The 16,351-nt window shown below is 45.5% G+C and overlaps 1 protein-coding gene across 5 annotated transcripts in view; it reads left to right on the top strand.

Moving 5' to 3' along the window:
- The window catches only part of RNF19A (ring finger protein 19A, RBR E3 ubiquitin protein ligase), a 48,533-nt gene that overhangs the window by 1,344 nt on the left and 30,838 nt on the right, over window positions 1-16,351 (top strand). For all 5 annotated transcript variants that reach the window (XM_068125214.2, XM_068125216.2, XM_078783723.1 and 2 more), the window contains exons 2-3: window positions 7,767-8,440; window positions 11,806-12,008. In XM_068125214.2, the coding sequence (XP_067981315.2) occupies window positions 7,824-8,440; window positions 11,806-12,008 (820 nt within the window). In that variant the 5' untranslated portion in view covers window positions 7,767-7,823. The remainder of the gene's footprint in view (window positions 1-7,766; window positions 8,441-11,805; window positions 12,009-16,351) is intronic.

The following is a 16,351-nucleotide window of genomic DNA, read 5'->3' on the forward strand; positions in this document are numbered from 1 at the left end:
GGATAATGGAGTGAAGTGAGTGGTAATGATATGGTTTGTGGGAATGTTTACTGGATAATGGAGTGAAGTGAGTGCTAATGATCTGGTTTGTGGGAATGTTTACTGGATAATGGAGTGAAGTGAGTGGTAATGATCTGGTTTGTGGGAAGGTTTACTGGATAATGGAGTGAAGTGAGTGCTAATGATCTGGTTTGTGGGAATGTTTACTGGATAATGGAGTGAAGTGAGTGCTAATGATCTGGTTTGTGGGAATGTTTACTGGATAATGGAGTGAAGTGAGTGGTAATGATCTGGTTTGTGGGAAGGTTTACTGGATAATGGGGTGAAGTGAGTGGTAATGATCTGGTTTGTGGAAATGTTTACTGGATAATGGAGTGAAGTGAGTGGTAATTATCTGGTTTGTGGGAATGTTTATTGGATAATGGAGTGAAGTGAGTGGTAATGATCTGGTTTGTGGGAAGGTTTACTGGATAATGGGGTGAAGTGAGTGGTAATGATCTGGTTTGTGGGAATGTTTGCTGGATAATGGAGTGAAGTGAGTGATAATGCTCGGTTTGTGGGAAGGTTGACTGGATAACGGGGTGAAGTGGGTGATAATGATCTGGTTTGTGGGAAGGTTTACTGGATAATGGAGTGAAGTGAGTGTTAATCTGGTTTGTGGGAATGCTTACTGGATAATGGAGTGAAGTGAGTGCTAATCTCGTTTGTGGGAATGTTTACTGGATAATGGAGTGAAGTGAGTGTTAATGATCTGGTTTGTGGGAAGGTTGACTGGATAATGGAGTGAAGTGAGTGATAATGATCTGGTTTGTGGGAATGTTTACTGGATCATGGAGTGAAGTGAGTGATAATGATTTGGTTTGTGGGAAGGTTTACTGGATAATGGAGTGAAGTGAGTGCTAATCTGGTTTGTGGGAAGGTTTACTGGATAATGGAGTGAAGTGAGTGATGATCTGGTTTGTGGGAACGCTTACCTGATAATGGGGTGAAGTGAGTGATAATATAATGATCTGGTTTGTGGGAAGGTTTACTGGATAACAAATGGAAGTGAGTGTTAATGATGTGGTTTGTGGGAAGGTTTACTGGATTATGGAGTGAAGTGAGTGATAATGATCTGGTTTGTGCGGAAGGTTTACTGGATAACGGAGTGAAGTGAGTGCTAATCTGGTTTGTGGGAAGGTTTACTGGATTACGGAGTGAAGTGAGTGATGTGATCTGGTTTGTGGGAAGGTTTTACTGGATAATTCAGTGAAGTGAGTGATAATGATCTGGTTTGTGGGAAGGTTTACTGGATAATAGTGAATTGAGTGATGATAATCTGGTTTGTGGGAAGGTTTACTGGATAACGGAGTGAAGTGAGTGCTAATCTGGTTTGTGGGAAGGCTTACTGGATAATGGAGTGAAGTAAGTTAATGATCTGGTTTGTGGGAAGGTTTACTGGATAATGGAGTGAAGTGAGTGATAATTATCTGGTTTGTGGGAAGGTTTACTGGATAATGGAGTGAAGTGAGTGATAATGATCTGGTTTGTGGGAAGGTTTACTGGATAACGGAGTGAAGTGAGTGCTGAGGATCTGATACATGGGAAGGTGTCCTGGGTTATGGAGTGAAGTGAGTGATAATTATCTGGTTTGTGGGAAGGTTTACTGGATAACAAATGGAAGTGAGTGTTAATGATCGGGTTTGTGGGAAGGTTTATTGGATAACGGAGTGAAGCGAGTGCTGAGGATCTGGTTTATGGGAAGGTGTCCTGGGTTATGGAGTGAATGTGGACACTTGTAGATGTGTGATCGTCAGTCTATCAGGTTCAATGTGTTGTATCGCTGTAGGATTGTGGGCAAACAAACATTGGATGGTAGATTTCCATATTCCTTTCATAAAAAGTGGTTGAAATTGTCATGGTTGAAATCCTTCCTCTCTTTCAATATTCTGTGTACATGACCTCATTCACTTCCCCTTTAGGAACCCTCTGATTCCACATCCTCTTTTCTTAACCACCACTCCCTATCACACCCTTGTTCCTTACTACCCATTCTGTTCCTCTGTCACTTCTCTCCCCAACTCCAAAACCATTAGTAACCGTCCATAATCCTCCCAAACAAACCCCCCCTCCCCCCATCCCTCCTCCCCCCCCTCCTCCCTCCCCCCCTCCTCCCTCCCCCCTCCCCCCTTCCCCCCCTCCCTCCCTCCCTCCCTCCCTCTCTTTACGAATGGTCAGAATTGTGTGAGAGCACATATTGGGACATTTCTCACCCCCCAAAAAATGTTTGGAATGTTTTTATGTCCCTCCCCCATCCCTTTTAAAGTGGGGAATGGTAGATTTTGAGCTTCCACCATTTCTCAAAGCTCCCTTTGAGAAAGCAACCACCATTTTGAGCTTCTTGTTTGCCACTGTGGCTGGGAGTGACATTTTGATTTGCAAAGTGTTTCACACTTAAATGGGCTGCTCCATAAACGCTCGTCTTGGAGACTGAAATGATGGCAAACTTGTGTTGGAATTGGTTCATATTGAAAATGACACACCAATCAGGGTAGAGGGAGTGGTGGGGGATAAACCCAATAAAGTAATAAAAAAAAAAAAAAAAAAAATTAACGAACGATTTAAACATGCATCCAATAAATAATTCCTCTCATAACGCGGGTTCACACAACGTTTTCATGAAATAGCTGTTTCTTGGGCGCCAAATGTTACAAGACAGGATGTGAAGCATTGCCTAAAATGGTGCTCTGAAGTTTGAATGGCACAATACTGCTGATGTCTACCACCATGATTTTGTGTTTCACATCGGTGATTGTCTCACACACAACAACACAACAACAACATGCATTTTAAGGCCATTTTCCCTGCTAGAGCGGGGGTTAGCCTAGCCTATTTTAGCGGGGTTAGCCTAGCCGAGGGGGTTAGCCATTTCAGTCTCGGGGGTTAGCCTATTTTCCCTGCTAGAACGGTTAGTCCCCATGACAATCTTCTCCAATTTGCCCTATTTTCTGCATCTCTCCTTGTTAACCCCCTTGCCCGCATTTCTTCTTCCACCATCTTTAGCCAAGTCTTTCTCGGTCTTCCTCGTCCTCTACTTCCTTCTACATTCATTTCCGTCACTCTTCTCAACCAGTCACTTTCATCCTTCCTCAACACATGACCAAACCATCTCAACCTGTTCCTCTTCACAGCATCAATCACAGGCTCTATTCCCATCATCTTTCGCAATTCATCATTTGTCTTCCCCTCTCTCAACGATACACAGCACATCCACCGAACCATTTGCATTTCCACCCTTTCCAGCCTTCGTTGCTGCTCTACATTCATGACCCATGTCTCGCTCCCATAAATCGTAACACTTCTCACACATGCAGCATACACCTTTCCCTTCAGCTTCAACGACACTCCCCTCCTCGTCAGCACGCCAATCAGTTCCCGAAACTTCTTCCATGCACATCTCACTCGAGCAACCGTTGCCGTGTCTGATCCACCGTCTCCATTCAGCATGTCTCCGAGGTAGCAAAATGTTTTCACACCTTCCAGCTTCACGCCGTCTCCCAGATCCAACTCAACATTTCCTCCATCTGCAGCTCCCTCTGTGCACACCTTACATTTGAATGTAGCTGCCACACTGGTTAATGACCCTCTCAGACCACTACATTTTTGATGAACCCACTCAGCGCACATTGTACATTGAATGGAGTTCACTCCGACACCCTTCCTGCACACAGCACATGGCCACTTCCCAGTTCTTTCCACCTCACCACATGCTTTACCACTTGCCATCACCTTCGTCTTTGCAATATTCACCTTCAGACCTTTTGTCTCCATACATTCCTTCCACTTGTTCATCTTTTCCTTCAGTCCATCCATACTTTCCGCAATCAACACCAGATCATCTGCATACAACAACTCCCACGGTAAACCCTCCTTTACGTTCTGAGCCAGCACCTCCATCACAGCTACATAAAGTAGTGGACTTAGTACCGACCCCTGATGCACTCCCACCTTCACCTCAAACTCACCACTGTTCCTGTCCTTCGTCCTTACAGCTGTGCGCGCTCTTTTGTACATTGCCATCACTACTCTGATCAACCATTCCTCCACTTCTAACTTCCTCAATGCCAATGTCAATACTTCGCGTGGAACCCTATCGAATGCTTTCTCCAGATCAACAAACCCAAGAAACAACTTCTTCCTCTTCTCCATGTACTTCTCCTGCAACTGCCTCACAATAAAGAGAGGGTCTGTCGTTCCTCTTCCTGGCATAAATCCAAACTGCATTTCGTCGATCTTCACCTTCTTCCTTATCGTCCTCTCCAACACCCTTTCCAATACCTTCATTCCATGCTCCAATAACTTTATCGCTCGGTACGAGCCACGCTCCAGAGGGTCACCGTTCCCCTTGTATAGAGGGACGAGGGTACTCAGTTCCCAATCCACCGGAATGCGGCCTTCTTTCACCACCAGATTACAGATCTCTGTCATTCTCTTCACACCCCAACTTCCTGCTGCCTTCAACATATCTCCCACAACTCCCGTCGGCCCTCCCGCTTTTCTACTCTTCATTGCTTTTATCGCTTCCTCAACTTCCTCTTCAGTTATCTTCTCTGCCGTTCCTAAAACTGGGTTACTCTCTATGTTGCCATCCCATTCATTCTCTGTATTCAACAGCATTTCCATATATCTTTTCCATCTTCCTTTAATTCCATCTGGGTCCACAACGATTTGTCCCACTTCATCCTTCAAGCAACTCACCCCCATCACATCACACCTCTTTCGCTATCTGCTTTGCAATCCTGAATACCGCTCTCTGACCCTCTTCCGAATCCAAGCATTCTCTGAACATTTTCCTGCATGCCTCCTGCGCCTTTGCTACCTCTTTCTTTGCAGCATTCTTGGCTGCCTTATAACTTTCATGCTCTGCTTTTTCTGCTCCCGCACCCTTCGCCTTCTGCCACTCCTTGAACTTCTTCCTCTTCTCGTCAATCCTCTTTCCAACTTCATCATCCCACCACCATGTTTCCGAGTGCCTCGGTGGTCCTTTTGTCCATCCACCTACCTCACCAACGGCTCTCAACAGACTATCTTTCATTGACATCCAACCACGTTCAAGCTCAACCACATCATCCTCTACCCTACTCAGCCTCTCTTTTAATGCCTCCCTTACTGTCACCTCTTTCAACCTCCACACCTTCATTCTCGGTTGGTACTTCACCCGCCGAGCTCTCCTCGCACCTTTCACCCTTATGTCGCAGACAACCAAATGGTGCTGTGAAACAGCCTCCTCCCCCGGGATCACCTTTGTGTCCCGGAGGTGCCCCCTATCTCGCCTACACACCATCAGGTAGTCAACGGTTGTCGTCGACTCACCTGACGTGTATGTAACAAGCTTATTATCACCTTTCTGGAACTGAGTGTTACAAATCAACAAATCAGCTCCATCAGCAAACTCCAAAATCCTTTCACCTTCTCCATTTCTCACACCATATCCGTAACCCCCATGAACTCCCTCAAAACCGTCCATACTCCTTCCCACACGTCCATTTAGGTCTCCTCCTACCACAACAACTTGCTCATCTTTCACATTTTCCATCAGCTTCTCTATCGCACACCAGAACTTGTCCTTCTCTTCATCGCTCCGACCAACCTGCGGAGCATGTCCCGAGATGACGTTCACCAAGAGCTTTCCAATCATCATTTTCACCATCATCAACCTATCACTAACTCGAGTCACACTCACCACGCTGTCTACAAACGCTTCAGAAAACAGGACACCAACACCATTCACGCCGTCCGGGCACCCTTGCCACACAAACTTGTATTTCTGTCCCTGCCTACCCTTCACCATTCTCACACCACTTCCCTTCCATCTCGTCTCTTGCACACAACATATGTCCACTCTTCTTCTGACCAATACTTCCACCACTTCTCCTGATCTCCCTGTCATTGTCCCTACATTCCATGTCCCAAACCTCAGAAACCGATCTCCACTTCGGGCTATACCCTGCCCATATGTCATGGTTCTCTTTTTGAGGCAATGTTTTTATGGCCGGATGCCCTTCCTGACGCCTGTCTCACACCATCTATAATAATAAAAGGCAGTGTCTGTCTCCTCCATAACTCCAAAACCATGAAACCTAGCGGTCCCAAACTTTGCATGCATACACCTGGACCTCCAACAGATTGCAAGGATGAAAACTGATTGTTTGAGTGTGTTATAATACCCTTTTTGAAGATGAATAACGAGGTGCTCATGAGAAAAAAAACCCAATGTGGTGACTTACCAATATGGCGGCCCATCATCTTGGTCGGCCCACTGCACCTCGCTGGGTCCTTAAGCCGCCATTTTGTTTTGGCCTACTCAAACTGCCTTGCCGATTGATTAATTATCATTACATAATTGAAGCATACCATCAAAATCTGGATTCGGATATGAGGATTGGATGCTGTGAACTAATGTCAAAATCTGGAGTGAAATCTGACAATTTACCATATCTAGCGATTGGTGAACGCTATTCATACTGCTTTTGCAAGCCATGGCGTTACAGTAGACAGAGCTGCCTTTTTGTTTTCACGTTCCCATATTTTTTCATTGACAAACGTTTTAATGTGATATAATCACTCCCCTCCCATCCCGCCCCCCGGTTTCCTCGCTCCACCCTCCTTCCCTTCTCTCTCTCTTCCCTGCTCCTCCCCCTCCTCGCTCCCCCATCCCTCCTCAACCCTCCCTCCTCAACCCTCCCTCCTCTTTCCCCTCCCTCCTCTTTCCTCTTTCCCCCTCCACTTTCCCTTTTTCCCTTTTTCCCCTCCCCCTCCCTCTCCTCCTCCCCTCTCCTTTCCTCCTCTCCTCCCCCCTCATTCATATTCCCGTCAGGAAGCGACTCATTACCCAGCAACGCCGGGTACTTTTGCTAGTTGGAAATAAAAGAAACTGGTGTGAATCGATAATCCATTAAGTTGGGTCACCCGATCAAGATCGGGCTATTTGGACATTAGTAGGAAAGCATTCAATATTGAAGCAGGCAGTGCTTGTGATGTAGAGTTGCCAAATGCACATGCACATGCACAGTCCAATCTCTGCCCCAATCCCTGACTCAGAGGAATCCTCTGATTTCACTTCCTCTTTTCTTTATCACCACTCCCGATCACACCCTCGTACCTTACTACCCATTATGTTCCTCTCTGTCACTTCTCTCCCCAAAACCAAATTAGTAGCCATCCATAACCCTCCCAAACAAACGCCTCTCCCTCCCTCTCTTTACGAATGGTCATAATTGTGTGAGAGCACATATTGGGACATTTCTCACCCCCAAAAAATCGTGGGAATGTTTATGTCCCTCTCCCTCCCTTTTAAAGTTGTGAAACCTCCCTTAGTGGTGAAAACCCCCTTGGGGAAAGGAGCATGTGAATTTGCTACAACCTTCATTGTGTGACCCCCAGTCCTCCTGTCAGGTTTGGTTGAGATTGGATGAGTAACGACCGAATGTATCGTGGTTAAAAATCGACAGAGACAGACAGACAGATAGACAGACAGACAAACCAAATGGCGTATTTTTGTATGTTTGCATCTTTTTCAATCGCAAGTGATCTATGGCACCAAAATTTAGTGATTTTGGGAACACTAAAACCTCCATTGCACTCTTGAAATGTGTATTGTCTAAAATCAGGCTTACATTGTTTATTTATTTAGAAAAACCAGACAGGTTCTGTTGCTCACTTCCTTTTAAAAGTAAAATGAAGTTTTATTTAAGGTTGAAATAAAAATTAAAATCTTTTTTTTGCAGGGGCTACAACAGAGAAACACCAACCCCGAAGAACAAGCCAGGCACTGCCCCTTCACCATGAGTCTCTATCGGCGTAAAAAGATGGCTGGCGATCGCGACTCCCAATCGGCCACATCATCCGTGAGCTTGCCGTCTGTTGTTGTGAAGCCACCGAAGCAGCGGAGGTTTTCCCTTCGAGGAATATTCGGACGCAAGACTTCAGGAAACACAAAGCCACGGCCCCGAGACGTTATAGCTGAGGGTGTGTTGGCTAGCATTGAGAGTCTTCACTCTGAGATTATAGCTCGGGAGTCTTCGAGCCTTGCGGAATCGAGTGCCGGAATGGTGGTGCCAGTAACTGAAATACCATCGATGAAGGACGGCGCAGAGTGCCACGTCACGGACTTACTGGAGTGTCCGCTTTGTTTGGCTCGTCTTGAGGCCGATTGCTTCCCCGAGCTCGTTTCTTGCCAGCACAGGTCGTGTTTGGACTGCCTCAAGCAGTACCTTCGAATCGAGATATCTGAGAGCCGTGTCAACATCTGCTGCCCGGAGTGCGCAGAGCGGCTGCACCCGCATGACATCAAGGGCATCCTCCAGGATCCGGCGCTCATGGAGAAGTACGAGGAGTTTATGCTTCGGCGCTTCCTCGTGGCCGACCCAGACTGCCGCTGGTGTCCCGCACCCGACTGTGGGTACGTCGTTTGTGTGCTTTTCTTGTCGGTTAGGCTCACACAAGTATAATCTAAACCTTGCTGTGTGGTTGGTGGCAAATGTGTTATTTTATCCATATATGCTCTGGTCAAATCATTCAGGAAAACTTTCAATGTGATCTTCAAGGCTCATGCTGACTCTGCGTAATTTGGCTGTGAAATAGTGGAAGTGGGTTTTAATTGAATTTTTTTTTTTTTACTATTTATTGCTATTATATAATTTGCGCAATTCTTGCAAGTCCAGTGAAGTTTGGGTACTTCTAATTTCTGTTTATTATCTCATTTTTATTTTATTTCCATTTGAATTTTGGAATTATTTTTATTTGTGATCATCTTTGGTATGGAGTTTGCTTTGGAGTTTGCTGATGGAGCTGATTTGTTGATTTGTAATACTCAGTTCCAGAAAGAGGATAATAAGCTTGTTACATACACGTCAGGTGGGTCGACGACAACCGTTGACTACCTGATGGTGCGTAGGTGAGATAGGGGGCACCTTCGGGACACAAAGGTGATCCCGGTGGAGGAGGCTGTTTCACAGCACCACTTGGTTGTCTGCGACATAAGGGTGAAAGGTGCGAGGAGAGCTCGGCGGGTGAAGTACCAACCGAGAATGAAGGTGTGGAGGTTGAAAGAGGTGACAGTGAAGGAGGCATTAAAAGAGAGGCTGAGTAGGGTAGAGGATGATGTGGTTGAGCTTGAAAGTGGTTGGATGTATGTGGATGGCCAAAAGGACCACCGAGGCACTCGGAAACATGGTGGTGGGATGATGAAGTTGGAAACAGGATTGACGAGAAGAGGAAGAAGTTCAAGGAGTGGCAGAAGGCGAAGGGTACGGGAGCAGAAAAAGCACAGCATGAAATTTAAAAGGCAGCCAGGAAGGCTGCAAAGAAAGAGGAAGCAAAGGCGCAGGAGGCATGTAGGAAAATGGTCGGAGAATGCTTGGATTCGGAAGAGGGTCAGAGAGCGGTATTCAGGATTTCAAAGCAGATAGCGAAAGAGGTGTGATGTGATGGGGTTGAGTTGCTTGAAGGATGAAGTGGGACAAATCGTTGTGGACCCAGATGGAATTAAAGGAAGATGGAAAAGATATATGGAAATGCTGTTGAATACAGAGAATGAATAGGATGGCAACATAGAGAGTAACCCAGTTTTAGGACCGGCAGAGAAGATAACTGAGAAGGAAGTTGAGGAAGTGATAAAAGCAACAGAAGAACCACCTTTAGGGGCCATTTTCCCCGCAGAGCAGGGGTTGGTCTTTTTTGGGTGCTGTGGCCCCTTTTTGAAGCAATGCTTTACAGCCGGATGCCCTTCCTGCCACCAACCCTGTTAGTCGCCTCTTGCGACACACAGGGAATTACCAGTTAACTGGTAATCAATTTGCCGACCTCGGAAGGATGACAGGCTGAGTCAACCCCCCTGGTGTTGATTCAGCGATCGACCGGGATTCTAACCCAAGATCCTAGGATCACAAGCCAGCACCCGAACCGCTAAGCCAACACCAGGCAGGAAGGAAGCGATAAAAGCAATGAAGAGTAGAAAAGCGTGAGGGCCGACGGGAGTTGTGGGAGATTTGTTGAAGGCAGCAGGAAGTTGCGGTCTGAAGAGAATGACAGAGATCTGCAATCTGGTGGTGAAAGAAGGCCGCATTCCAGTGGATTGGGAACTGAGTACCCTCGTCACTCTATACAAGGGGAAAGGTGACCCTCTGGACTGTGGCTCGTATCGAGCGATAAAGTTATTGGAGCATGGAATGAAGGTATTGGAAAGGGTGTTGGAGAGGAGGATAAGGAAGAAGGTAAAGATCGACGAAATGCAGTTTGGATTTATGCCAGGAAGAGGAACGACAGACCCTCTCTTTATTGTGAGGCAGTTGCAGGAGAAGTACATGGAGAAGAGGAAGAAGTTGTTTCTTTGGTTTGTTGATCTGGAGAAAGCATTCGATAGGGTTGCACACGAAGTATTGACATGGGCATTGAGGAAGTTAGGAGTGGAGGAATAGTTGATCAGAGTAGTGATGGCACTGTACAAAAGAGCGCGCACAGCTGTAAGGACGAAGGAGGGGAACAGTGGTGAGTTTGAGGTGAAGGTGGGAGTGCAGCAGGGGTCGGTACTAAGTCCACTACTATTTGTAGCTGTGATGGAGGTGCTGGCTCAGAACTTAAAGGAGGGTTTACCGTGGAGTTGTTGTATGCAGATGATCTGGTCTTTATTGCGGTAAGTATGGATGGACTGAAGGAAAAGATGAACAAGTGGAAGGAATGTATGGAGACAAAAGGTCTGAAGGTGAATATCGGAAGGACCGATGGCAAGTGGTAAAGCATGTGGTGAGGTGGAAAGAACTGGGAAGTGGCCATGTGCTGTGTGCAGGAAGGGTGTCGGAGTGAAATCCATTCAATGTACAATGTGCGCTGAGTGGGTTCATCAAAAATGTAGTGGTCTGAGAGGGTCATTAGCCAATGTGGCAGCTATATTCAAATGTAAGGTGTGCACAGAGGGAGCTGCAGATGGAGGGAATGCTGAGTTGGATCTTGGAGACGTCGTGAAGCTGGAAGGTGTGAAAACATTTTGCTACCTCGGAGACATGCTGAATGGAAAAGGTGGAGCAGACTCGGCAACGGTTGCAAGAGTGAGATGTGCGTGGAAGAAGTTTTGGGAACTGAGTGGCGTGCTGATGAGGAGGGGAGTGTCGTTGAAGCTGAAGGGAAAGGTGTATGCTGCATGTGTGAGAAGTGTTATGATTTATGGGAGCGAGACATGGGTAATGAACGTAGAGCAGCAACGAAGGCTGGAAAGGGTCGAAATGCGAATGGTTCGGTGGATGTGCGGAGTATCGTTGAGAGAGAGGAACACAAATGATTAATTGCGAAAGATGATGGGAATAGAGCCTGTGATTGATGCTGTGAAGAGGAACAGGTTGAGATGGTTTGGTCATGTGTTGAGGAAGGATGAAAGTGACTGGTTGAGAAGAATGATGGAAATGAATGTAGAAGGAAGTAGAGGATGTGGAAGACCGAGAAAGACTTGGCTAAATATGGTGGAAGAAGAAATGCGGGCAAGGGGGTTAACAAGGAGAAATGCAGAAAATAGAGCAAAATGGAGAAGATTGTCATGGGGTCCACAAGGCTAACCCCCGCTCTAGCAGGGAAAATGGCCTTAAAATGCATGTTGTTGTGTTGTATCTTTGGTATGGAGGTTTATTAATTAATTTATTTACCTTTTCACATTGTCAGAACAAAGTAGCTCAGGTTTCTGTTTTGTCTCTCTTCTTTGCATACACATGGGTTCACCATTGTCACAGTCTTCCCTGACGTTGTCCCCTGAATCCTTTACCACCTCTGGCGGTGCAGTTTTGCGGTGATCGCGTCAGGCTGTGCAAGCTGTCCCAAGCTGATGTGCGGCAGGGAGGGTTGCAGCACCGAGTTCTGCTATCATTGCAAGCAGGTGTGGCATCCGAATCAGACGTGTGACACTGCCAGGCAGCAGCGATCGCAGACGCTACGTCTCCGTTCTATCCAGTCATCCATCAGTTACAACCAGGAGAATGGCCATGGTATGAATGGGTGTGGAGGATTGAGCCGTGCTATAACGAGTGCTGTTCAGGAAGGGTTTCTTTGTGCTGGATTGAAATGGGCTTGGAAACGATGAATCCTAAAGTTAGCACATTTGGAAATTTTACGTTCTTTGAAATGTTTTCCTGGTATTGTACAGTGATTGATACCATGTTTTGAAATGGCATGTCTTGGAGCCAAAGGTAAGGAGATGGATAGATGTAATAAAATAATTAATGGTGACCTGCGCTTTATTTATTTATTTTTAAACAAATATTGTACCTTTTCACTTTAAACAATCGTGGGAAAGTATATTTGTAAAATTAAAAGTCCTCCTTTCGATCATTGTTGCACCACACCAAGGTGTCCTGGGGTATCCAACCTCAAACCGCAAAGTTTTCTGTACATATCTTGTTGACCGTTCTTTACTGGAGTTCAAGTACAAGCTTTAGATGGATTAAATAAATAACGAAGCTTTCCAAACTATTGTGTTTTTCAAGGTGATGTAGTCACCATAGCAGTGTTAAATGTGTTATTTTGGGTTAAGGAGTTGTCTACATCCAGTGCCCTCCATACGTATTGGAACAGTGAAGTCAAATTAGTTATTTTTGATATATTGTCAAGAAATTTGGATTTGAGATCAAAATATGATTATAAGGCAAGAGTGCAGAATATCAGCTTTTATTTCTTGGCATTTCTATTTATATGTTTTACCATTGTAGAACAATAGCACTTTTCATGTTCAGTCCCTCTATTTTAGTTTAGCATAAGTATTGGACCAAATGACTGACAGGTGTTTCTTGTTGCTTAGGCGCTTTTTTTTTTACAGTGATTGTTCGCACATAAAAGAGCTGTGAATGTCTCGTCTTTGTTTTGGCCTTTGCTCTTGACTTGTGGATCTGTCTTTAGTCGGTCGTCAAACCAACATGAAGACCCAGATAACTCTCTATCAAAGAAAAACAAGCAATTTGGAAGCTGAAAGAACAGAATAATTTAATTAGAACCATGGCACAAAAATTAGGAATATCACTCACTCTCCCTCACTCTCTCCAATCCCACTCCACCCTCCAGGTCTTTAAAACAGCTGTTCACCACCATCTCTTATCTTCCCCCATCCAAAACCTTGATCTTTTCTACCCCCGCTAATTTCACCCTAAATCCTACACTTTTTTGAAATACCAACTTCTGTCCTGGAAGTCCTTGGTCTCCTTGTGTTTTATACCTCTTCCCACCCCCCCCCCCCCCCACCCATCCTCCCCCCAAGCCCTCTCCCTTTCACACTTCTCCCTGCTCTCAAATGTTGTGTTTGTGTGCTTCCCCTTCTCTCCCCATCTTGTCCTCCGCTCCCTCTTTTTATATATTTTGTTTGTCTGGTTGATTTGTTTGTGAAATAAATGTTAGCTCTTTCACGAGCCTCGATTCAGTATAAAAAAAAAAAAAAAAAAAAAGTAAAGGGGTGAGCCAGTGAGTTCTGCAACAAAGTTTTATGAACAGATGAGACCGAGATAAACCTTTACCAAAGCGGTGAAAGTGTGGAGAAAGGAAGGAACTGCATATGATCCAAGCATACTACCTCATCTGTCAAGCATGGTGCATGTAGTGCCATGGCTTGGGCTTGCATGGCTGCCTCTGGGACTGGCTCACTCATCTTTATTGATGATGTAACTAATGATGGCAGCAGCAGAATTAATACAGAAGTGTACAAAAATATTTTGTCTGCCTATGTACAAGAAAATGCTTCCAAACGCATTGGGTTGCGGGCGCTTCACCATGCAGAGACAATGAACCAAAACGCACTACCAACTCAACCAAGGAGTTCATCAGGGGAAAAAAAGTGCAAGGTTTCAGACTAGCCAAGTCAATCTCCTGATTTAAATCCATTGGAGCATTTCACTTGCTGAAAAGGAGACTAAAGTCAGAAACCTCCCAAAACAAACAACAACTGAAAATGGCTGCAGTAAAGACTTGGCAAAGCATCTTAAAAGAGGTTGGTCAAAAAATCTCAAATCAAAAGGTCAAATCTCAAAGGAAGATACCAAGAGGTTGGTGATGTCAATGGGTCACATGCTCGATGCAGTTATTACATGCAAGGGGTATGCAACCAAAGAAACTGTTATACTACTTTAATTTACTTAATCTGTTCCCATACTAATGCTTACCTAAAATGGGGGTCTCAACATAAAAGTGCTATTGTTCTGCAATGGTAAAACAAATGTGCATATAAATACCAAGAAATAATAGCTGACTTATGTACTCTTGTCTCGTATTAGTTTTTTGATCTCAAATCCAAATCTCGTTTATAGCAATAATAACAAATTTGACTTCGCTGTTCCAATACTTATGAAGGGCACTGCATATTGTATTGTGAAATATGACAATGATCGTTTTAAGGCCATTTTCCCCGCTAGAGCGGGGGTTAGCCTTGCGGGCCCCATGACAATCATGGTTCCCTGTTTGAGACAGTTTTTATGGCCGGATGCCCTTCCTGACGCCAACCCTTGGTCACGTCTTACGATGCGCAGGGATACGGTGTACCTATTCTAACCGGGCGGGCTACACACCGGGAAGGGCATATTGTATTGTACATGTTAAAATTGATTTAAATTTATTTGATTTATTTTTACCCTTCCATTTAACTTCATTCATTTTGCATGTTTTCTTTTCCTTTCTTCCTTTCCCTTATTAGTATATTTAAGCCTGGTGTTGGCTTAGCGGTTAGGGTGCCGGCTTGGGATCCTCGGATCCTGGGTTCAAATCACAGTTGATCACTGAATTAACACCAGGGGGGTTGACTCAGCCTGTCATCCTTCCAAGGTCGGCAAGAGTACCAGTTCACTGGTACTTTCCTACTCTTCACGAAGGATACTTTGCTATCTTTAATGTCCATCAACTAATTCCGTCAAAATAGGTATTTGCTCTCTTTTCTGAAACTACACACACGCTTTCAATGAAACTTGATCACAACCTTCATCGCCGATGATGTACCAAAGTTTGTTCACGGCATTGAAAATATCTGGGTCTGAGGGGGGTTTGATTTTTTTTTTTTTTTTTTTTTTTTTTTTTTTTTGTATACAAGATCGAGGCTCGTGAAAGAGCGAACATTAATCACACAGAAAGACAAACAGACACACAAAACAAATAACATCGGGAGCGGTAGACAAGATGGGGAGAGAGGGGGAAGGACACAAACACAACATTTGAGAGCAGGGACCGAGAGACATGGAGACATCGAGAGAACTGTGGGAGGGAGAGGGTTTTGGGGGGGAGGCATGGGAAGGGGGGGAGGGGGGGTGGGAGAGGTATAAAACATATGGACACTGCCAAGACTTCCAGGAAAGCAGTTGGAATTTCAAACAAGGTGGATCTGGGGTGAATTAGTGGGGGTAGAAAAGATCAAGGTTTTGGATGGGGGAAGATAAGAGATGGTGATGAACAGCTGTTTTGAAGACCTGGAGGGAGGAGTGTGATTGAAGAGAGTGAGGGAGTTTGTTCCAGAGGCGGGAGAAAAGAGGAATGAAAGAGTGAAGGTGAGCAGAGAGCCGAGATTTCGGCAGTTTAACCATCAGAGAGTGGCTGGCAGATCTTGTGCGACCTGTAGGAATATTTGGGGGACAGAGCACAGAGAGAGCTGGGGGAGCAAGGCCGGAGAGGAGTCGGTAGAAGACAGAAAGACCACCTACCTGCCTGCGGTGAGTGAGTGAAAGGCCCTCAGAGATAGCTTCATCGCGGGAGATTCCAATGATTCTGAAAGCTTTGGATTCAACAGCGTGAAGCCGAGCCAGGTGTGAGGCAGGAGCACCAGCCCATAGGGGAGAACTGTATTCCATTGAGCTGCGGATGAAAGCCTTGTATGTGGTGAGGAGCTCAGGTGTGCCTAGGAAGGACTTCGCACGACGGAGGATGCCCAGTCGGCGACTGGCTTTGGAGGCCAGCTTGGAAATGTGGTTTTCCCAAGAAAGATCATGGCAGATGGTGAGACCCAAAAGCTTGAGCGACAGAACTTCTTGGAGAGGATTGTTGAGAAAGTAGATGGGAGGGTTGTCCAGTCGATCTTTTTGGAGAGACATAGTAAGAGTGTGAGATTTGTCAGGATTGAAAGACATGTTCCACATGTTTGACCAGTCTGTGATTTTGTCCAGGTCTTCAGAGAGTGAGGAGGCTGCAGACTGCCGATCTGAGGGAAGAGGAATGGAGTGGCAGAGAGTGGAGTCGTCAGCAAAGAGATACAGAGGATTTTCCAGAGAGTCGGAGAGATCATTGATAAAGACCAGAAAAAGCACAGGGCCCAGCACACTGCCTTGGGGAACTCCAGCCTGAACGGGAAGGGGAGATGAGAGAAATCCAT

The sequence above is a fragment of the Myxine glutinosa genome, chromosome 8, assembly GCF_964187855.1.
Source record: "Myxine glutinosa chromosome 8, kmMyxGlut1.1, whole genome shotgun sequence".
Taxonomy (NCBI): Eukaryota; Metazoa; Chordata; class Myxini; order Myxiniformes; family Myxinidae; genus Myxine; species Myxine glutinosa.